Source organism: Melospiza georgiana, chromosome Z (genome assembly GCF_028018845.1).
Source record: "Melospiza georgiana isolate bMelGeo1 chromosome Z, bMelGeo1.pri, whole genome shotgun sequence".
In the NCBI taxonomy this organism is placed as follows: Eukaryota; Metazoa; Chordata; class Aves; order Passeriformes; family Passerellidae; genus Melospiza; species Melospiza georgiana.
Window position 1 is genome coordinate 37,258,985 of NC_080465.1, and position 23,558 is coordinate 37,282,542.

The 23,558-nt window shown below is 36.1% G+C and overlaps 1 protein-coding gene across 37 annotated transcripts in view; it reads left to right on the plus strand.

Moving 5' to 3' along the window:
- PTPRD (protein tyrosine phosphatase receptor type D) overlaps positions 1-23,558 on the plus strand; it is a 1,169,657-nt gene that overhangs the window by 1,121,416 nt on the left and 24,683 nt on the right. For all 37 annotated transcript variants that reach the window (XM_058043168.1, XM_058043170.1, XM_058043166.1 and 34 more), the window contains 2 exons: positions 11,116-11,235; positions 11,764-11,918. In XM_058043168.1, the coding sequence (XP_057899151.1) occupies positions 11,116-11,235; positions 11,764-11,918 (275 nt within the window). The remainder of the gene's footprint in view (positions 1-11,115; positions 11,236-11,763; positions 11,919-23,558) is intronic.

A 23,558-nucleotide genomic window follows, 5' to 3' on the forward strand; every position in this document is an offset into this window, starting at 1 on the left:
ATAGTGATACTATCAATTATGCAAATATTAGAAGGTAAATAACAATACAATGTCAATATCAAGTTCATATTGAGCCAGATTCTGAACTTCTTTACTGATGAGGAAGGCTTTAGTTTTCATAGTGATACTATGAGCTTCATTCAAATTTGCTAATGACTAAAGGAAAACATGAGAGAACTACATTTGTGCCATTCTCTTAGCCTGATCCAAACATCTATTTGACTATGATGAGGTGGATATCATCATCAATATTATAAGCAAAAATTATCTAAAAAACCATATGTGTAGAATAATTATCTTGGTTTGTCAAGGTTTAACATCTTGAATCCTGAGTCTTCATTGGGAAGGGGGAGATCAAAACAAGCTCACTAGGAAAGTGAAGTATCCTGTTTCAGATTTATTCCCCATTATTGACACACATGGAACTATTTACATGGGCCCTGTATTTGTTCCATAAGAACATCAAAAGATAATTGAAAGTTCTTGGACTTACTGTCTCTCAACTTGTCACTGACACCTGAGAGAGTCAGGAGAGATGGCACTGTCACAGGGAAAGGTAAATGGACTTTTCCTGGTATTGCTGAAATGCTAGATAGGAACTCCTGTTATTCAAGTGTCAAGCATCAGAACACTTGTGTCTGAGTATTTCAATGAAAATTTTATAGATTTATAGACTATTCCATTTGTAAGAAAAATGGAAAATGGGTGACAGTAGAAATATCAAGTAGGTAAAATAATTGTTTGAGATTTGTTTTGCTTGGGGGGTTGATGGGGTGTTTTAAGGAGGATATAATAAATTAAATCAGGGAAGGCTTATTCAAGTTCAACTAGTACAAAACCCACAACGACTGGAAAATGTAATTGTACATTGGGACTCCTTAGTAAAAACAGCTTTGAAACAGACATTGGCAACCAAAGATTTCTAAGTCTTGCTATAGGAAAGGAAAAAATAAAGGCAGGTCTGGGATGAGCGCTACATTTTTCTACTCAAAATGTGCACGTTGCTGAGAGTTTTCTTGAATCCTGATTTGTTACTGGCAGAGTAGGCACTGATATCTAATCTATCTGACTTCATATGTAAGACAAAGCAAGAGTACATGCCCCAGAGTAAATAATAAGCACAGAAAATGAAGAATGCAGTTTTCTTTTCTATATGATATGGATGCAACAGACTTTTATGCAAATGTGATGAAGTTAGTTTTCCATTTGTTGTGCAGGGCTTCTGCAGAAAATCTCATATCTTTCCTCCTAAGTATGTTTGGGTAATACTGGAGGTATTACCTGTCAAAATACTGTTACACATTTTCACTAAAGGAATAGAGAAGTCAGCAAGAGGTGCACTTAAAAATTAATTTAGGAATATTTTCAATACAGTCCCATGTGCACCTGTATTTTACTGTATTTAGGCAAAATGTAATTGATTTTTGCAGAAAACTTTCACTGGTGTTTTATATGGGGCAGTACAGGTGTGTAAAAATGTGGGGTTTTTTTTCAAGTTGTGAAGTATATTTATATAGGAAAATATAAAAAGATAATTTAGCTATGCTTTGTAGCAACCAAAAAAATCATGTCTTTAACTGGTAGATGGTACATTAGCATATAAGACAGCAGATATTAGTAGATAGGACACATAGCTGATGGCATTTTTTCATACTAAAATGTATTGTTTTACTAAAGAGGAATTAAATATGCAGTTTGTCATTGTTCATTCCCTAGTTTTAATGGTAAACCAATGCCTTCTGTACCAATAACGCACTATCAGAATTTTATTTCACCACTTCAGTGCTTGCTGCATGTTAAGATATGAGTCAGATGATGAATGAATGAGAGAACTGGGAGAAAAAAAAAGGAAAACACAAAATTAAGTACACCATGTGTTCACCAGATTACAAAAATAAAAATGTGTAGGTTTGTACTGGGTTTTTTTTTCACTGTAACAGAATGCCATGGCCACAATCCAAGAATTGCTACACCATCTTACGAGGTAGAGTCACCAGTTGTAATGTCAGAATTGTAAAACTCAGTCATAACTGTTTATTATGGAAGGATTCTCAGAGGCACAAGGGCAGGAACGTGGTCAGCTCTCAATTTCTATGACTGAAATGTAGTCAGTCATAGGTGCTTAATGCATGCAAAAATCTAATCCAATAAAGCGTGGAGTTTCTTTTTCTGGGCACATTTCAGGTGGAAGAGCCTGTGCCAAGGTTCCTCTACTAAAATACAGATTGTGAATATCATCCAGTAAAGTAGCTGTGGAAATGCTGTACTATGAGTAGGGTTAATTTTGCTTTTACACAGTCAATAGGCTCAAAGTCTGGTTATTTCAGCTTACATACATTTGAAATTGAGAACATACAGAATTAATGCCCCATGTGAAAAGATCTTGGTAAATTAGAGAGAATCTAGAAGAGAACAGTGATGATCAGATGCTGGAGAAATAGTAAGATTTTGATTTGTTTTATATATAAGACAGTGAAGGAAATCACAGTTGTCTTTCAGCATGTGAAAGGTTGTTAAAAAATTCCATAGCAATCTACCATTTTCCCTGCCTTTGGGGCTTTAAGGAGGAAGAAATAAACTATGCAGTGAAGATAATTTATATCAAACTATTAAAGAACTTCCAAAATGTAATGTCAAGAATGGAACAACCTTGGTGGGATATAGCGTACAGTGTCTTCCATTGTAAGCTTTCAAGGACTGTCTGCACCACAGTCTTATCTGAAATGGTCTCTAGCTGGCGATACCTGGTATTGCCAAAAGTATTTTTCAAGGCAACCATTTAGGTTTTTTGTGTTATCATTCCGTGTGGTTTCTTTTAGCTGTTAGGGTAAACTGATGGTTTATAAAAATTATATTTCCCTGAAGCAAGTGTATATATAGCAAGTGGTTTAGTCAAAACAATATTCTAACTCTGCCGTTGGACTTTATTTTTTTAATTCCTTTGCTTTGTACTTGAGGTAAGACATATACTACTACCTCATATAATTCTTCTCTTAATACAGAGGAACTATGCCACATGTAGAAAATGCCCATTGACCTTTTGAGTTAGAAGATTAAAAATCCTGCTTGTTTTCAGAATTTATTGAACATAGCATCTTAGAATCATTAAGGTTGGAAAAGACCTTCATGAAATCCAACCTTTTACCAAATACCACTGTGCTTCTTAAACCATATTACAAAGTGAGATGTCCACTCGTTTTTTGAACATTTCCAGGAATGGTGACTCTCCCGCTTCCCTGGTAAGCCTGTTCCAATGCTTAACCATCCTTTCAGTGAAGAAATTTTTTCCTGGTATACAACCTGAACCTTTCTGCTGCAGTCTTTTCCTGTTGCTGGTTGCCTGGAAAAGGAGATCAACCCCTACCTCACACAATTCAGGTAGTTCTAGACCACAATAAGGTACCCCCTGAACCTTCTTTTCTTCAGACTGAACATCCATTGTGTCCTTATCATCACTTACATTTGAGACCCTTTTCTGGCTTTGTGGCCCTCTCTGAACACATGATTAGTTCATGTTTGGCTTAGCATTGTAGTACATTACTTCAGCACATGGTGTTCTGTCAAGCAATTTGAGGCTTGAAAATGTCAGAGAGTGGTTTAGTATTGTTTATCAAAAGGTGATCCTACTTTTCCTTTTTTAGCAGATTATGGTGAAAAACTCAAGGCCAGTTGCCCTTTATGGCAAGCAACAAATCAGGAAAATTTAAGTTCTTCTAATGGGTGTCTCTGAAAAAGAATATTATTTTTAACATTTTACATAATTTACAGAGCTTGTCCTGTGTTCTAAGGAAGTTAATGGATACAGATGGATACTGAGGTTGGTAATCAATGCTTTTGCTAGGGGAATTTTCTGGTTCATGTAACAGGAAGTGTATGAAATACATTTATGAGATGAAAAATTTCATCTGTGTATTAAACTAGTTATAGATAGCTCACCTTGTCTTGAAGTTGCATTCAAAAATCAAAATCCAGATTGAGACCTCTAGGTCCAAGAAACACCTTCCAATGTACCTTTTCACATATTAGTTCTGTTTCAAGTGAACCAAAGACATAATAATGATAGAATTTTTTTGATCTGGTGTTTCTTTCTTTTGATCCTTTTGTTTCACTGATATTTTACATAATATTCATATCAGCTTAAAGATGTATTTCTCTTTTATGGAAAATAGTAGATCTTCATTACAGCACTTGAATAGCAGGCTGAAATGTTCAATATGTTCTTCATACTGTAATATCTTATTCAGTGACAGTATTATTCAGGCTGCACAGAGTGATCAGCCTTGAGTACAGGAGGATGAAACAAAAAGTAGTCAGCACATTCACTTTTCCAGTCAGTCCATTCATTTAAACCTTTTCAAGACATTGTTTTGAAAAATCTTGCTGAACTTAACTGTTTGACAGACTCATCCTTCAAAATGAATTCATTAAAACCATGCTTTCCTACTGTAAGAAAGAGCTCAAAAAAGGCATGTCACATTGATATCAGCAATACAGCTTTGAACTGTTCTCTGATTGTATAGATGAAGATGAAAATTGAAATAGAAAACACTTTTAAACATGTCCAATATTCGTTTCAATATCTGTTTCCTTTTGTTTTAATAACCACACCACACTCTTTCATAAGGATCAGAATGGAGAAAATCTGGGGATAATTTCTTTAATTAATCAATTTTCTTTCAGTGTTAACTGTTAACCTGTTATTCATATCTCAGAAATTCCAGAAAGTAGGGGAGTCATGAGGGTATATTTGAAGCCTTAGTAGAGGACTAAAATTTGTTATGAATTGATTAGCCTATGGTTCATTTATGTTGCCTCCAGATTCTTACTGGAATTTTTTTTGTGGCTACTGTATTTAAGACGAAAATTCAAAACGTATTTATGACTATGAATTTATATTTTAATCTTTCATTTAAGCCTAGACTGAACTCAGTGAGTTGCACTAGATCAAATCTTGTTTAAATAAAATCAAAAAACGTGTCTGTATTCTGATTTTTTTTAAGCTGCATTATAATCTCAAATACTATTGTCAGTGTGTTTAAGCTTTAGAATCAAATCAGCCTAATCCTTAGGTGGCAAGGCATTCCTGGAAAAAGAATATGGCTTTGGTGTAAAATCTGTTTGGAGACAAAACACCAGCTGAAATGTCTGAGGCAGTAAATTAGCTGCTAGGGTTTTTTGACAGGTTCCACCAGCAACAATTGGCACTACCTTTCTTATTGCATAATTATTATTGGCATTCAACATAATTTATTAAGTTATTCTTCTGTTTTTGAAGGAAGGTCATCTGAAAATACTATAGAAAATTCTGTCTGCGAAAGTTCTTTTAGTAAGAAAACGGGAGCAAGAAATTATGTTCTACTGATATTTTGTATTCTAGATTCAGCATAATTAATATGCTGTTCTTACAGCAAATCTTGCGCTATATGTGTCTGCCTTATATTAGTTTTCTGTCTCTTTCCTGATCTTTTTTTGTTTTGTCCTTACAATCTTAGATGGCTTGTAGCAGCTGGTTCATGTGTTAAGAATCACCTGAAGGAGCTTTTCAGCATGAATGATGGAACTTTATACTGGAAAATTATTTCTCTACCCTTGAATGTCAGAAATCTTTGTATTCACATGTTCATATGGAAATACACTTCCTTCAGCTCTGTTGATGCATAGCAGCATGTTCTCTACTGTCTATGACTTGTTGAAGTGTGAATATCCACGAATATTAGGAACTCTGGAGCTGAAACCCGTCAAGTCTGAAAATGTCTCAAGCTTCTCATTTTTAATGAAAAAGGATGCATTTATATTTTTTTTACAGCTTTGCTTTCAGTGAATATTTGTACTTCCACAAAGAGCAAGGATTTGCATGGTCTGAGTGGAACAAATGTAGAGAAACAAAATATGTGTATGTTTGAGAGGCAAGTTAAGAAAATGTGCCTACCATTTGTTATGTATTCTAGCTACATCCATTTCTATGACACCTAAAAATATTTCATTTTATTGTATTTAGTCCTTTGAGAGATGCTCTGATTTCATATGTAGTGGTTTTGGCAGTGTGCAACTTAGGATCATGGGTTGGGAGATGCTGTCAGGGAGCAGAATGGTCCCCCTGTTATCGAGGTGAAGTCAGAGAACTGTGAGATGCTTGGATGTTCATAAATCCATAGGACCAGGTGGGATCCATCCCAGGGTCATGATGAGCTTGTGAAGCCCCTCTCCATCATTTTGCCAGCAGTCCTGGCTCACTGGTGAGGCTCCAGATAACTGGAAGCTGGCCAGTGTGACACCCATTCACACAAAGGGTGGGAAGGAGGACCCTGGCAATTATAGGCCAGTCAGCCTGACCTCAGTACCAGGTAAAGTCACAGAACAGTTTATATTGATTGTCATCACACAGCACTTACAGGGTGGGCAGGGTATCAGACCCAGCCAGCATGGGTTTAGGAGGGGAAGGTCGTGTTTGACCAACCTGGTCCCTTTTTGTGACCAAGTGACCCACCTGGTGGATGCAGGACAGGCTGTGGATGTTCTCTGTTTGGACTTCAGCAGAGCCTTTGGCACTGTCTCCCACAGCACACTCCTGGAAAAGCTGGCAGCCCACGGCTTGGACAGGAGCACTCTGTGCTGGGTTCAGAACTGGCTGGGTGGCCGGGCCCAGAGGGTGGAGGGGAACGGTGCCACATCCAGCTGGGGCCAGTCAGCAGTGGTGTCCTCAGGGGTCTGTGCTGGGCCAGCTCTGTTCAAGATCTTCACTGATGACATGGATGAGGGGATTGAGTCCTTCATTAGCAAGTTTGCAGATGACACTATGTTGGGGACATGTGTTGATCTGTTGGAGGGTAGAAGGGCTCTGCACAGAGACCAGGAATGGTTGGATGGATGGGCAGAGTCCAATAGGATGGAGATTAATAAATCCAAGTGCTGAGTCCTGCATTTTGGCCACAATAACCCCCTGCAGTGTTACAGGCTGGGGACGGTGTGGCTGGAAAGGGACCTGGGGGCACTGGTGACAGCCGACTGGACATGAGCCAGCAGTGTGCCCTGGGGGCCAAGAAGGCCAAAGGCATCCTGGCCTGTGTCAGGAACAGTGTGGCCAGCAGGAGCAGGGAGGTCATTCTGCCCTGTACTCAGCACTGGTGAGGCCACACCTCGAGTGCTGTGTCCAGCTCTGGGCCCTCAGTTTGGGAAGGACCTTGAGACGCTTGAGCGCATCCAGAGGAGGCAACGAGGCTGGAGAGGGGCTGGGAACACAAACCCTGTGAGGAACGGCTGAGGGAGCTGGGGGTGTTTAGCCTGGAGAAAAGGAGACTCAGAGGTGCCCTTATCACTCTCTGCAACTCCCTGAAAGGTGGCTGCAGTCAGGGGGGGTTGGTCTCTTTCTCCAGGGAACAACTGACAGAACCAGAGAACAGTGTCTTAAGCGGCACCAAGGGAAATATAGGAAATATAGGTTGGATATCAGGAAAAAGTTTGCTCTTTATGGAAAGAGTGATAGAATTCTGGAATGGTCTGCCTGGGAAGGTGGTGGAGTCACCATCCCTGGATGTGTTTAAGAAAAGACTGGATGTGGCACTAAATGCCATGGTTTAATTGAGGAGTTAGGGCATGGTTGGACTTAATGATCTTGATGGTCTCTTCTAACCTAGTCACTCTCTGATTCTGTGATTGTGATAGTGAAAGTAGGAGCAAAAGGTATGCTTTTCAGTACTTTTAGTTACATTTCTCTTTTTAAAAAAAACACTCAGGTCACCAGTGAATTATTTCACACTCATGTGTCTGCTTCATTCATCTTGCCATCTTAAGTTGTAGGCAAGAGAATATTAGATATTTGCAGGTGGAAGCTGTTTTCATGTGCAGTTAGTGGCACAGAAAAGCTCTTGGATGCAGGTGAGAATAGTCTGCTAGGGAAAAGATCAACCCTTGGAACTCAGAACTACATGGATAAGAGAAAAATGATGACTATAAGGCGAGGGTTTATCAAGAATATATTAGAAAATAACTCACAATAAAACCACTGTAATTGTAACTCTGGAGAGGGCTAGTATTATCATCAGCATCCTTTGCCAAAATATTTTTTTTCCAAATAATTTACAGAAGCAAGAGAGAAATGGCTCTTACTACACAGAAATTAAACATGCAAAAAAGCTATAGCAAGAACACATTTGGCAAAACATTTCAAAATTGACTTTTGACATTTAGTGTTAAATTTTGGGGGTTGAGATTCCTTTTCTGAAAAGAACATAGGATATGTAACCTCTCCCACTTCAAGAGCTGAAGACTGGGATCTTAACATAGAATAAAAGGTTTGGAAAGAACTCTGTCTCAGAAAGTAGTGTCTTACCAATTAACTTGTGTTATCTGGTCCTCTGCTGCCAGTGAAGTCCAATAGAAAACATTGCTTGATCTCTCACAAAGATAAATTGGACTCTAAATTGTTAGGAGTATTGGGAATATAAGGTTTATGATCACAGAGCAAAAGAGGGTAGGAGGCACATAAGGACACATCTCTGAAGAAGACCTCTTGATCTCAGAAAAATCAATAGGCAAAAGGGACAGAAGATGCAGTTCAATCAATTTACGCTTTATGTGCTCTTCCAGAAGGTCAAATCCACATCAACCTGAAATCAGGTTTTCTTTCTAAAAGAATTGATACTTATTTTCATCAGTTTCCACTTTCAAATAATATATATACTACACTACAAATTGAGTTTCTTATTGATCACTTACTGTCTGCTTCCAGCAGCTGTCCTCTGCATCACGTAGGTCTCACAGAAAGTATTTTAGAAAAATTATACCATAATTGAAGTTTATGTTAGATAAACTAGTACATTAAAAAAAAAAACTCAAGCAAAATCTCCACCTAAAGGAGCATGCACATTTATTTTTTCCCAGCGTAACTGAAAAATAGCTTTCTAATTCTGAATAAATTCTTAACATTAGATTACTCTACAAAATAAAAATAAAACAAACATTTTCTGTCATTTTCAAACTGGTCAAACTTTGTCAGTAGCAGACTGCAAGGTGGGTAATTTTTCAGAAATGCTTTCTGGAAGCTGGTACTGCTTCTATGAGCATATAATTTCTATATGAGATCTGTCCAGTGAAGAAAAGAATGACATATTTAGGCATACAAAGGCACAGCTACACTTTTCTCTCATTTGAATTTAAAAAATCATTTTTATTAATTAAAAAAACCCCCAGATTTAGTCAGAGTAAACCTGTAGTTGCTAAGATTACAAATTACAGTTATTATGTATCCACACTTTCTATGAAAAAATGTTTCCAAAAACATTCCATTCCATGGGAATTAATAAATAATAAACCACAACTTGTTTGTTTAAAATACAGGTAACCAATATAGACATGTTGCACTGTTTATATATTAATTATAAAGTGAAGCTAGATTTTCTATAATCATATTTAAATGTCTCAGTTGAAAACATGCTTTTTAGTTTGATTTACAAAGACCAAAGGGGCAAGTTCTAGGAATCTTGCAAATATATACTGTATATATAGTACTTATTCTTTCAGTAAGTGACACAAGGAAGTAATTATTTATTTACTTAACAAGAGAATTTTTGCCCTATCAATCTTATTTTTTCTTAGAGCAGTATCAATAAAACATTTTTAGTTTTGTTGCAATTCATTATCTCTAAACTAAATTATCATTGCCTGTAAAAAATTGTTTCCCTTTACTTTGCCACTAATTAATTCTTATCCCCTGCTTCAGTGGGTAGAATTTTTTTCTTCTCTATCTAGATTACTTGTTCTCAGACTGTGATTTGTGAGCCATTAATGATCTGTGACCTCTGAGCCTCAAAATAAAATGATCTGTGAGAAAGAGCTATTTGGGTCTGGAGAGTTGGAGAGCATACTAAGTCTTTTTTCACTAACTATTGTGCAGAATGAGGAACCTGGAGAGCCACGAGTTTCAAAGATGCATATCTTAATTTTCCATTTTGGGGAAATAATCAGTTTTCCTCATGGATTAGCATGACAATTCACATCTTTTTACTGCAAATATTGTGCAATATTCTGCTTGTGATGTTTGTTACATTTAGTGTATTCTCATTGAATTTTGTATGCATCTGGCTTGGAGTGATTAATGAAGACGTGCTGAAACACCCAGTGTGTTGTTGCTGGACTCAGTTTAAACTTATTTTCTGTACTGTAGGCAGGGCTAATTGGTAAGAATGTATTGTTATAAATAGAATAGAGATTGACTCTCTGTTTCACCCATCAGCCACTGAAAGTAAAATATTTTGAATTACTTGATTGCCATACTGCTTTGTACTACATTTTTTTGGTGGATTTAGGGGTTCAGCATTTCTGTTTTCTTAACAGTTAACATTGAAAATACCTTTTTTAACCAAAACAAATTATTGGGCCTTAGAAATGTTGATAAAAATATGGTTCTCTTATGAACCATCTTACACAGAATTATTGCATATTTTAGTATTCTAGACTGTGGCATTTTAAAATTAGGATTCCTCTGAATAAAATGTTTTGTGTTTTTTTAGATTTGATGGATGAACTCTCCACCAAACCATTTTTTTAAATGCCTGTGGACTCAATTTCATGATGTGCTTCTTCTCTGATGAACACTGATCTCAGAAGGAAATTTTTTTCTCACAGTCCACTTAATAGTTGCTGATGCCCCTTCATTTTTCAGTGTACAGAAATTATTTCTAAAAACCTACTTGTTTGTACTGAGCTATATCTATACATATTAAAAACTAACATCAAAGTAGTAGTTTATAAGTTTGGGGACTAATGTAAAATATGGCAAATATTAATAAAATGTCCCACCTGTGTTGAAGTACTGTTATGAAGTTATGGACTGTGAAAAGTGAGGTCGTACTTTAGGCTACTATAAATTGTTTTTTTCTACAGTGTATCTATGTTTATTAACATTTCCCAATTATATGTCCTACTGAACTTGCCCATCATGGAGGAAGACATATAGTCTACTACCAGAAGAGCAGTTCCTGTGGATGATAAATTTCTTGTGTTGGAAGTTGGCCATTGTATCTCCACATATTTTTAAAACCTATGGGGATATACAGTCAGATTTGTAATAAATTTCAGTATTAAATGTATTAAATGATAACATGTTTTTCACTGCAGGTGAAGTGTGATCAATACTGGCCAAGCAGAGGCACAGAAACTTATGGACTAATCCAAGTCACCCTTTTAGACACTGTTGAATTGGCAACGTACTGTGTTCGTACATTTGCACTTCACAAGGTATACATACTTATATGTAATTACTATATGCTTTTAAATTGAAAGGCTGGCAGTTTTTTCCCTCACCTCCCGTTCCTCCTTCCTTTCTATCACTGGCCTCCCTCCTGTCACCTTGTCCTCCTTCTTCCTTTTGCTTCCTGCCTTACCTGTGTGCCTTTTTCCCTTACTTCCTTATTCCCTTTCTCCCCTTCTCCTCCTTTCTAGCCTTACCCTTGTTTCCTTCTAACAGTGCTGAATATTGAGACTTCTACAGAGTACATGTTCCTGATAATATGAAGTTTTGTAAGGTAATGCAGAGCTCTCACCATGAAAAATCTGAATGCTTGTGGTGCACAAGTGTACAGTATATTTAAAGATCTTACATTGTTTGAATCTGTAATTAGGATTTTCCTCCATAGTTCTTTTTCTTGCTGGCCCCGAATATTTAATCAATTTTCACTGGTATATATGCTTTAGCAGTTGTTTTACTGAAAAGTGCTAATATAATCTCAAGTCGCGGTTTTGTCATGAAACTTTTAAATTTCATAGAATGGCTCAAGTGAGAAAAGGGAAGTGAGGCAATTCCAGTTCACTGCCTGGCCTGACCATGGTGTCCCAGAACACCCAACACCATTCTTGGCTTTCCTGCGACGAGTCAAGACTTGCAACCCACCTGATGCTGGACCTATGGTTGTGCATTGCAGGTAAGCCCAGAAGTTTGCGTGGTATGTCAAGGTTCCTGCTTTCTGTTTTGTTGCAGATGAAAATATGATTTTCTTTCAAATAGACTTCTGAGTCTGTCAAAGAAAAAGGTGGTTGCATTGCAAATTAAGTATGGCACTCCCAGCTTGGGTAGGCTAGAATTATTTTATTTGGTCTATGCACAATTAATTTAATTTTAGTATGTCAAAAGATCTCCAGGAAGAATGTCTGCAGGGAGAATACAAATGTATCTGTGGCATTCAGAATGTGGCATGAAAAAGGAAGAGGATGGTATTGGTTTAAGAGCCTAAGTATTGAAAAAAAAGTATGTTTTAATCAATTAAACACTTTCTGAGATTTTTACTTAATTTATATTGTGTGAGAAAGTGGCAAACATGGGAATTAAGATTGATAAATTCAGGTAAGACCAGAATCTGTATTCAAAGTTGAATCCCCAGCTTAGGATTTTGAGAAGCTGAAAATGCAAAGGATGTAACTGGGGAACAAGCTGAACCCAGTTCCAGGGAAGTTAGTTCTCTGTGCTTTTTTGCAAAGTAGCACACCTCTTCAGGCATTGTAAGGTATGAATTAGTAACCATGGAAGAAAAAAAGTCAGCTGTTTTTTGTGTGTTGGGACTAAGGAAAATGAAAAGGAAGAGATACAGCTTCTTTGGAATTTGCTGAACAGATCTTTGAGAAAGTCTTAAAATCATGTTGATAAGGACATTATCAGAACATATATACCAATTCTGATTGAAATAAACTCCAAGATGTGTTCCCTCATTCCAGGGCTTTATTTTCATACATTGTATAACTTGCTGTGTAGCCCTTTCTAAAGCAAGTTCCTAAGATCACTATTTCTTGTGAACTTCAGTTTGGAATACCTTCAGTTAGTAAGGCTGAGAGCTGCTATATATGGATCTCTGCAGTTACAGATGCTTAGCATATTTGAAAACCAGTCTTGTTTTTTTCATCCAAAACCTGAGGAATAGTAATTACAGCATACTGCCATGTCTAGTTCTGACTTCTTATATTGGCAACCCATCCATGGACTCTGATAATTGAAACACTTTTAAAGTGATTGAAAGAGTCTCCTGTAAACAATATAATAGAAATAAATTCAACAGGAAAACAAAATAAGCAGAACTTAAATGTTGAAAGGCACAGACTGTTTACAAAATACCAGAGAACATGGAACACAGATATTAAATGTTTATTTAAACACCAGGATTAATAATGTGGAATAATTATAAATAACAACACAAATATACTCATAAAGCTTGCTGAGTGTTTCTTGAATGGAGAGGCATATTTTTGTACTTGCATTTACAGGGTCTTAAAACATTTTGGTTATTGTCTAGGATTTTAGATTTCCTCAGATACAACTTCTTTAGCTTCATCCATATATAGCATACTCCAAAGTTGCTCAACAGTGAAGATGCTGTATGCTACCTCAAAACCAAACTTAATAGAAGAAATTCATTTTCCCACTCTGGAAAATCTCTTCATATAATAGCCTAAATTACCACTATGGAAAAATAGGCAAATTAAATCAGTTTTTATGGCTAGCCATTGGAAAAGATGAAATAAAATGCATTGCTTGTTATCACCCAGTGGTACTGATGAAGCACAAGGCAATTATTTTCCCTTTATCATTAGTTTTGCATGCAGATTTCATTGAAAGTGGTGGTCAAGTTAGGTAGTATGATTTTATGCCCGAGGGACTTTTTTTATCCCAAATTCCTATTGATTTATGTATCAATAATTTATCTGCAATAAGCATAATCTGCTATATATAAGCTTTTTGCCTTATGTATACTTACTAGAGACATTAGGATTCAGTCACTTCATACAACCTAACCTCTAAAAGACAGACTTTCACATATCCTATTATTTTAGTAAGGTTTTTAAATTTGACTCCTAACAATTTGTCTATGAACAGAATTAATGTAACCAGGTTTCTGAAAAAATTTAAAATGTATCTCTGTATAATTAAAACAGGCTGGACATTTAGCATCAAATGTTCTGGATAGTCCAAAGTTTATTAATCTGCTAATTAACTCCTCCATGTAATGTGTTGACTCTCCAACTGATAGACTAATGAAGTAACTGAAGTGTTTCTCACTATAGTCATGTTAACGTGTCACTTTTCAGGCATTCTGTAGCAACATAATATTCAGGGATTTGTATTGCCTTATCATTTTACATTCAACATGATTTTGTTGGGCCTGTCTTGTGCAGGGACAGGAGTCAGATTTCAATAATCCTTGTGGGTCCCTTCCAACTCAGGTTATTCTGTGATTCTATGATTATTAAATTGGTTCAAAAAATCAAAAGAGGAAGAACTATGGAGCATCGCCACAGTATTTTTAGGCTAAAGGATATGTCTTTCGTACAGCAGTGTGAAAATTCTTCCTATTTGGCTTGAACTTGAAGTACTGGACATGCATAAACATTTCATTTCACATTATAAAAAATGAATTTAAAAAGGTTAAGTACAAACTCTGCACATTACCCAGTTTTTAATTAGAATCTGCTTTCCATTTTTTTCCTTCTCTTCTCTGTTGCTCACTTTGTAAGCTTCTCCATTCCAATCTTTCCTTTGCCTATTCTAAGTCATTTAACACTTTTATCATTTTTTTCTCTCTACATCTGGACTGATCCTTATTCTCTGGACCCCTCTGAGTATATTCTAGTTGTATCCTTCAATTCCATTATTTTATCAAACTTATTTCATTGTTGATATCGCATTGCTGAACCATTTAATGAAATATGTTCCTACCTTTCTTAGTATTTTCTCTGAAGTAAGATTGTAATTCTAACAGTAATCATTCTAATTGTCGCCAAGCCTCTAGCCTCTAATTTTTGCCCTCTACTAGTTGCTGTTTTCCATTGAGATATTTTTCTGTTCTTGAAAAACGTCTTGATTTTCATTTATTCCTTTCCTGGCCCCTAGTCTGCCTCTACATCCTTTTTTAATATTCCTCTTGTCCTTGTTCTGTATCTTGTCTGTTATTGTCTCCCATTTTGTGTTTAGGTCTACCTAAATCCCTTTTCATTAAATTCCCCCTTTTCATCATCCAGATTTAAAAAGTACTTAAGACTTTTCTAACTACAGCCAAACAATACAATACAGAACCATATCTTATATCCTTTGCCTATGGTAGACAGTCTTTTTAACAATATCTCATTGAAGGAGTAATCTGAGTTTAGTTTCTAGAAGGAACACAGGATTTATAGTAGCAATTTTAAGCCATCTGAGACAACACTAATACCTTCTTTTATATTTCTTCCACTAACTACCAAACTATCAGAGCTCAGGAAATTCGAATAATCACATTACAGAAGTATAAACAGAATGGGAGCTTCCTTTCAAAATGTGTTTGATAAAAAGAAAGAGTAGGCTTGAAGAATCGGTGGAAGTCTTTTTCTGCAAACTCTTAAACCACAGAAACTGAAAAACAAAGCTATTGACAGTACAGGGAGAATTTATTTCTCACCCTGTGTGGGTGAGGAACACAAGAGCCACCTGTCTGTGTTTTGATGTTTACAGAGTAACCCCCTGTTTATTCTGTACTTATAGGTATGTATTGCAAGTGAAAGGCTTAGCCTAGGATTTTCCTTACTCTATTCCTACCCATCTGCCTTAATAATGACCAGCAGTTGTCTTTCAGTCCATTTTATGTTAAGGGATTAAATGGTTTTCTAGTTTGCTCCATGGTTTTGGGGTACAGCTAAATGTCCAATAGAGAATCAAGGTAGATGGAGACCCAGTTCATGAGTGACCCCAGACAAGCTTGTATCAAAGCCTCATTTGTTGGTTAGCTATCTTAATATCCTGTCCCTAGGAAATGGTTTTTGAATGTGTGAAGAGTTTATTTGACAATTACAGAGCGCTTAATGGGAAGAAGTCTGAGCTGAAAACACCTGATTACTGAAGAGCCCACCTAGCACATAATTGAACACCCTCTTTTCACATGACAGCAACCAAAAAAACATAGTTCTATCTAGTGAAATTAACTGAGAATGTACATACTACCATTCTACGTTACTCAACTTGATGATTTCTGATAAATGTATGTCAAAGATATGAAAATGTGATAATCGCAAAGAAATACAGAATTATATAATCAGAATTTCCAAAATATTGGTAATTATTTATTACTAATGTATATGCAACAGGCATCTTTGCTTGTCATTTAGACATCTACTTTTGATAACAGTTTGATTGCCTGTACAGTATTGAATTTGAATCTAATATTGAAGTCAAAAACATGTTGAGAATTTCATGAGGACGTTCTACCAGTCAAAGCCCTACCTGTTGCTGTGGTTTAACCTCTGCCAGCAGCCAAGCCCCACACAACTGCTTACTCGCTCCCATACCAGTGGGATTGGGAAGAGAATCAAAAGAGTGAAAGCTGGAAAACTCATGGGCTGAGATAAAAGCAGTTTAATAGGGAAAGCAAAAGTTGCACACACAAGCAAAGCAAAACAAGGAATTCAGTCATTTATTCAGTGCTTCCCATGAGCAGGCAGGTGTTCAGCCATCTCCAGGAGGGCATCACTCAAAATGATGACTTGGGAAAACAACTGCCATCAATCCAAAAGTCTCTCCCTTCGTTCTTCTTCATCCCTCTTTATATGTTAAGCATGATGCCATATGGTCTGGAACATCCCTTTTGGTCAGTTTGAGTTACCTGTGTCTCCTCCCAACCTTCCATGCACACCCACCTTCCCTGAGCTCCTGCACCACACACTGAAACAGAGGCAAGAAGTTGGGGTGGAAAATAAGTTGTAGTCCAGCCAAAACCAGCACACTTGTGCAGAAAAGTTGGCAGGATTTTTACTGGAAAAGGTAGCTAAAACATATTCACAGGTATGTTAATTTTAAGGGAAAAAAGAGAATTCTTTCAGCAGTAGATCATTGCTGAAAGAATTTTGGAACACCGAGGGAAACATCAAGGCCTAATCTAAATGCAGATTTTTTAATTTAAGTAATCAGATATTTTGTGAGGACTACCTTGATGAATGGTGTAGTTGTCATAACATAAATGCATAATTCCACTCTACTCTTTTCCCTAGAAAAAAGATAAAGTTTTCTGTCTATATCTAGCAGGGAAGACAGTTCAGTAGAGCCTCAATGTTGAGCTAAATGTTCCATGATCCTTATTCTTAGTGTGAGATTTGAAAGAGAAAAGCAGATAAATTAAAGCTGAATGCAAAAAACAAACAAACAAACAAACAAAAAAACCAAAACCAAAAAACAACAGAAAAAAAAATCCACAAAGGAAATTTATCACTCCATTATTTGTTTAAGTACCTACTCTTATTTGTAGGTACTTTACACAATGGGTTAAAATCTTGGTTGGTTTATTTATAGTAACTTGTCTGAAAATTTTTCTGTGGTGGTTAAAATAATTCATGCCCATAGATTTTTTTTTTCATTTACAGTTATATTTTAAGATTACCCTTTCAGTCCATTTCTGCAGAAGTTGAGTAATACTGCAATCCCACTGGTCTTTCGGCATGACTTGCCCTAATTTGCAGAGCTGATCAAGAAAAAATTGTTTCTTTAATGAAAAAATGCAGGCTTAAATCTTAGGATTCTGCATTGGTGAGACACTAATGTGTGGTCTAATGGTCTAATGATAGCAGGGAAAACAAGTTTTTGTTTGAAGTTGGATTAGTGCAGGCAAACAGGTACTAATCAGATCACATAAACCAGTACTGGAGGGTGTTTGGAATTTTATGCCACTGTGTTTTCAAAACATCACAGAAACTTCAGTAGCTGGTTCAGTAACACTACCTAAAAGCTTAACATGTTAGTGCGATCCCATATGTTTGAGTCTTTCTTTTAATACCAGCACCGAGGGGCATATCTCTAAGACCCTTTTTCAAGCTTTGGCAGGTACTGCTAATGCTGCTATTGCTAACAGAAAGACTTGGCTGTTTAGAGGAATGTGACAGTTTTAAGTAAATCTGTGTCTGACTACACTAACATAACCAGTTAGCAGAGTGAAAAACAAGATAATTTTCAAAAAATAACAAAACACCATATGATATTCTATTTCCTAAAGTAGAATTCTTGTTCAGTGTATGTGAATAAAAAATAGAATGTTTAAGAAAAAAAATATACTTATCAAAGGCGATGATTTTCCAGTGGATTATTTTATTTCATTTCTGTATAGTTTGAACTGCTTCTTTTGCCATAGGCCTTACAAGTGCTCATTTTTTAATCCTTGCAGTGAGTAGGTTGCAGATGGCTGCCTATCCTTTTTCACGGTAGGGAAAAAACCTCCCCAGTACATATTCAAAAACAACACAAGTAAGATTGAAAAATACTAGAATCTTCCTCATCTCTTCCCTTTCCCTCTCCTGAGAACAGTCCAGGACCCTTCCTAACTTCCTTGTACAGCTGAAAGCTCTAGAGAGGAAAAGACAGTGAAAGCATTTCAGTATGACAAATATTTTAACATCACAAATATTTTAAATTTTCTCTATTTCACCCACATGTCTTTATCCAGAAGTTATTGAATTGCTACTGTGTATTAAACTGTGCTGGGTGTCATCCCTGTAAAAAAACACTGTAACACCATTTACTCTTCAGCTGTTAGCTGTGGATCACAGTAGGTCTCATAAATATTGTTTTTTCTCATAGTCATTGTTCATTAATAGGAAACAGAGAGGGATAAGATTGCCTTAAGAATCCCATATTGAAAAGATGTCTAGTTGCTTAGGATATTTAGTTCCTCTTAATATAAAAATATAGGAATAAATTAATTAATTCATCTGTATTAATAGTCTCAGCAACTCTCACTATGCAGTCAGAAGAACTGACTGGCATTAGTTTCATTTCTACACATACCTTTATTCTTAGAAGTTATTTCATTTCAACATATATGTATATATATATACAGGGTGAGGCTTGCAGCGTTTATGCCTTGGATGCTTGATCTCTGTTTAAGTAAATGGAACTGGATTCACTTATTTAGAAAATTTTGGATGGTTTCTCTGTCTTTGATCAATTATTAGAGTTGCAGAATCTACTGGAAAAAGAGAAAGAGTCTAGAAGAAAAGTTGATAAAGGCCAAATGGAAGAAATTGGTATAGCAAGACACTCCTTGGTAATTTTATAATGAATGGTATTACACACATGGACAGGAGATGTCACTGGTAGAGGGGAGTTTGGATTTGCCTTCATATTTTCACCATAAAACTCTCAGGGTCATGAAAATGCAGATTACAGAAACCTTACAGTTGAAGACCCTGGATATTTTATGCTGAACATGCAAGACCTCTCATGTAATTATTGGGATATGTTCATGCAAGCACACAGACAAGAGGTAGTGTCTCCATCTGCATGCTGATTGAGAGAGAGAGAGATGGATGGGTCATGCTGGCTTTTCTTTTCTCTGTTTCAAATTTGAGTGTAACTAGTTAGAATCATCTTGATAGCAAAGATAGTATTTCCCAACTCATCTTCTAACTTAGCAGTGTTCTTATGAGCTTAGGTATGTAATTTTTTTTTTCATTAAATTTAGGCGCTTGCTTATGAAAACCTGGGAGTATGAACATGGTAAGAACTAGCACACCATAGTTAATGTGATGGTACGGAGGGTCCTATAAAATTGGCCTTGAAAGATTTTTTCTTAGAGTAGGAAAATACTGTGCTATATTATCTGTAAATCTTCCATGAAGTGTCAAACACAAGCAAACTGATGCTGATCCCCCTTCAAGTTTTGTCTTCAGTTAGACACCAGTTCTTCATAGCAAACAAGCCTTTCTTAAAACCTGAACTGTAGTTGCTGTATGTATAGTTTATGCTTCCATTGTTTATAAGCATTAAAACTCAGAAATGATCACTGAAAACATTATTAAAATTCAAAAACGTGTAAATAATAAGTAATAGGAATATTTTGTCATGCAGATTCAAATAATGAAAAACACCTACTTGTGGTCTCTTTGATTAAATCCGTCATATGTGTGTAAAGCCATATTTGGTTGGCACTTAGCCTATGGTTCAGGGATTATACTCCCCACTGGTGTGACTCAGGGCTGGATTATCTTTTGAAATCCTAAAAAGCTGCTGTGACTGCATAGGGCAAGATTTGTTTCTGGTAGCAGTCAGAAATCTGTAAAGGAACATAGCGAATGCTATTACTAGATAGAATCAGTGTTCTGCCTAGACCAGTATCCTGTCTCTCACAATGGCAAATGTTAGAAATTTTAGGGGAAAGTAAAAAACTCCAATGTCAACAATATTACAGTAAAGTTTCCTCTCCAGAAGCAAGCATTTAGTGACTAGTTTAGCCTTGCTTCATGAGGATTTCAGTTTTCCCCTTTATTCCTCTAGCCTACCTAGAGGATACTCTAGCCTACCTGGTGGATACTTTTTTGCTTATATTCATGATTGTACAGGCATTTCAAAGAACAAAACCAGACAGTACTAACGATCCTTTTCCTTTTTAAAGTAGTTTCACTCATATCACATTGGAAGATATTTATTTACTTTTAATTTGAGTGTGTCTCTTTATTTCACTGAATGTCTTTGGATAAAAGGGTTAAATTTTTTTTTTCATGTTTTACATGTCTACAAATTTTCTTGAGTTCATATCCATCAAAATATTGTAGCCCATTCCAGTATTTCTTGTGTGGAGGGAGGTGGAAGGGAGTTCTCACATCCTTGACATTTTTGCTGGTTGTCTCTGTTCCCTCCTTTTGTGATATACTCTTTTTTGGTAGCCTGAGTAAAAGTAACTATTCTCTGGGTATTTTTTTTTCTTTTCTTTTTTTTTTTTTTTTTAATAAGAGGTAGGGCAGTAAAAATAGTTCCATGATTATGTCACATTTTATTCTAAGTTTCCCAGGGGACATACTGAGGCCTGACTTTGATTTGGCCAACAAATGGTTTCAATTGAGCATTTCTGCTGAAGACTGATGACTTTTTGCTGGGCAAAATAACCTGCCCCTCATTAAAATGTAATAATTGTCTGTAAGATTTTTTTAACAAATGCAATGCCTTTTCCATGTGTTATCTCAAATTAAAAATATGTTGCTGCTGATAATTATTTCCATATATATATTATCATGTCCTACAAGGCCTGTAATTTCCTTTGACCTAAGCTGTAGTTTGATACATTATTTGATCAGCACTCTTAGTGAGTCATTTTATCCATATGTATTTAGTTAATTGGTTATTTTTCTCCCCACCCATGTTTATATATAATATACTCTACAAAGGAAAAGGAAATCTGACTGCTTGCAGCTGAGTCTAGTAAAAGAGCAATTAGGTTCTATCAGAGCCAGCAGCTGTCCGTAATGAATTCTGAATTAAAATTATGAGTGAAGAAAATAATCCAGCCATCTGCAGGAAATGTGAAAATATTTTTATAACCCAATAGCTGAATTCTGGAAAGGGGTATCTCTGAGATTTCCCAGCTGTACCTACATTAAATTCCGGAATATCCATAGACACAGAGTATGCTGGAACACATTGCATCAACTTGGCTACCCAGTGTGTTTGGCTAACTTCGAACAGGCTGTATTTTTATCTAAAGTAATCAGCATGAAAGTCTCTTTAAATCCTCTCCCCACGTCTCTAGAAGTAAAATACAGCTTTAAAAATAGTCCTGTTATCTTTTCATGGAGGCTTTCCAATCAGTATTCTGCCCTGAATATTAATCTTTCTTCATTTTTTTATACTTTTAGACTTAATTCAGGGTCTCATCACTTATCAGATTTTCTCAGTGACTGCTGCTCCAAGTAAATTTGGCATTGTGATGTCTATTTTTTTGTCACCTGAATTTTAAAAACATCATAACACTATCCAAGCTTGTTTTACAGCTATCTTGAAACTTCTGTGCTAAAACTCCCATTATTTCCATTCTAACTTGCCCAAAATTTTTGCACGGAAGTTCAAAATCCAGAAAAAAGAGGAGGAGATTAGTGTCTAACCTCTAAATGACAAGTTGTGATTAAGAAATGTGAAATGCTTTGTGGTATTAACCTTTCACAACCTGATTTTCTGTGTTACAGAGAATTCATGATGGTATTAAGATTTCAGAGGTTAAGAATTGTTGTAATGAGTACCAAACTCTTCAGCAGTCAGTGGAGTATTGTCAGATATTACAAAGGGTATTTATTTTTTTCACTGCTTCATCTAAAAAAAAACCAAGACTAGTCTTCATATGAGCTCATCAGAGAAGCCTCAACTTTTTTAACTGTTTTCTACTGTGTAGCATCTCACTGCATTAATACTGTCTTGCAACCAACTCATTTTAAACCAGATCTAGAGGTGACAGCATCAAGTTTGTCTCATGCTCTGAATGTATCCTCTAGGTGTATCAGTTTTGTATTGAAAAGGAAGAGACATTCTGAGATAGAGATCCGAAACAATAGGTCTACTACTACAGTCATATCAGCTTCAAGATTCAGGACTAAATTGCTGGTTATTTCCAAGTTTTTTTATTTCCCCTACTCGGGGAAAGTGGAGGAAGGGAGTGAGAAAATTTTTTTAAAAAATTTATTCACAGGTTCATTTAGGGCTTTGAATTGTGGTTGGTACTGCAAAACCAAAACAGAACAAAAAAGCCAGTGTGGAGTAAAGAGTCCTGGTGATAACATCTTTCTTTTACTTTGGGCTTACCTGATGAAGTCCTGTGTCTGGGCGACAACCTCAGACCATTTCACTGTTCCATCAGTCTTAAACCCAACCAGAAAAAATCCCAAGGGAAGCTGCTGTTAAGAAAAGAAGAAATTGTTGTCCACAATAGGAATACAAAACACCTAGAATCAGGGAAGGGTCCAGAGAACTCTGGAACGGAGTAATTTTAGTGGCTGGCAAGTACTTTCAAGGTCTTCCAGCTATCCAGATAGCACCAGTTCACCTTCTGCTACTTGCACTGATAGGCTGATAGCTCTTCTCCATGAAAATGTAATCAAAGCACAGAAAGAAATATTCAGAAGTATGAAGCTACTTCTCAAAACATTCCGCCCTGAGAATGCAAAGCAGGTTAACTGCAAAGAAAGGAACAAATAATTGTTAGCAGCAAGCAGCATAATTTCTGTCCATTGATTTCTCTGCTGTTCTGTAATCTTCACTTTTATTTATTGACTGTAGGATCACAGTGTACTTCCTCTGCTAAATTACTCAGAAATTGCATTTTTGTATTTACTACAGCTGTTCAGGTATAGATCTATCTTTAATTGAAGGTAACAAGTCACAGTAAGATGTGTTTCTAAAATTAACCTTAAAATACTTTCTTTTTCTAAACTCTATTTCAGTCAATTTTAGAACATTCTTTCTTTAGTGGAATGCATAATGTCACGAAGGCATTGTACATTGCAAAAATGTATAGTATACACTGAAACTCAACATATATCACAGAGAAGATATATTTAGGATAGTTACTCTTTGATGATAAATACAGAAATCAGTACATTCATATATAAGATTGTATTTAGAGAAGAGAGAAGTAGGAAGATAAGAAGGAGAATATAGAACTGAATTAATTTTGAAATAAAACAATCACAGTAAATCCTTGTAAACAGATAAAATAGTACAGAGAAATAAAGTTGATTTAATTTTAAAGTTGTTTAATGTCTTTTCTTTATATGACCGAGTAATTGAAGAAATCAGATAA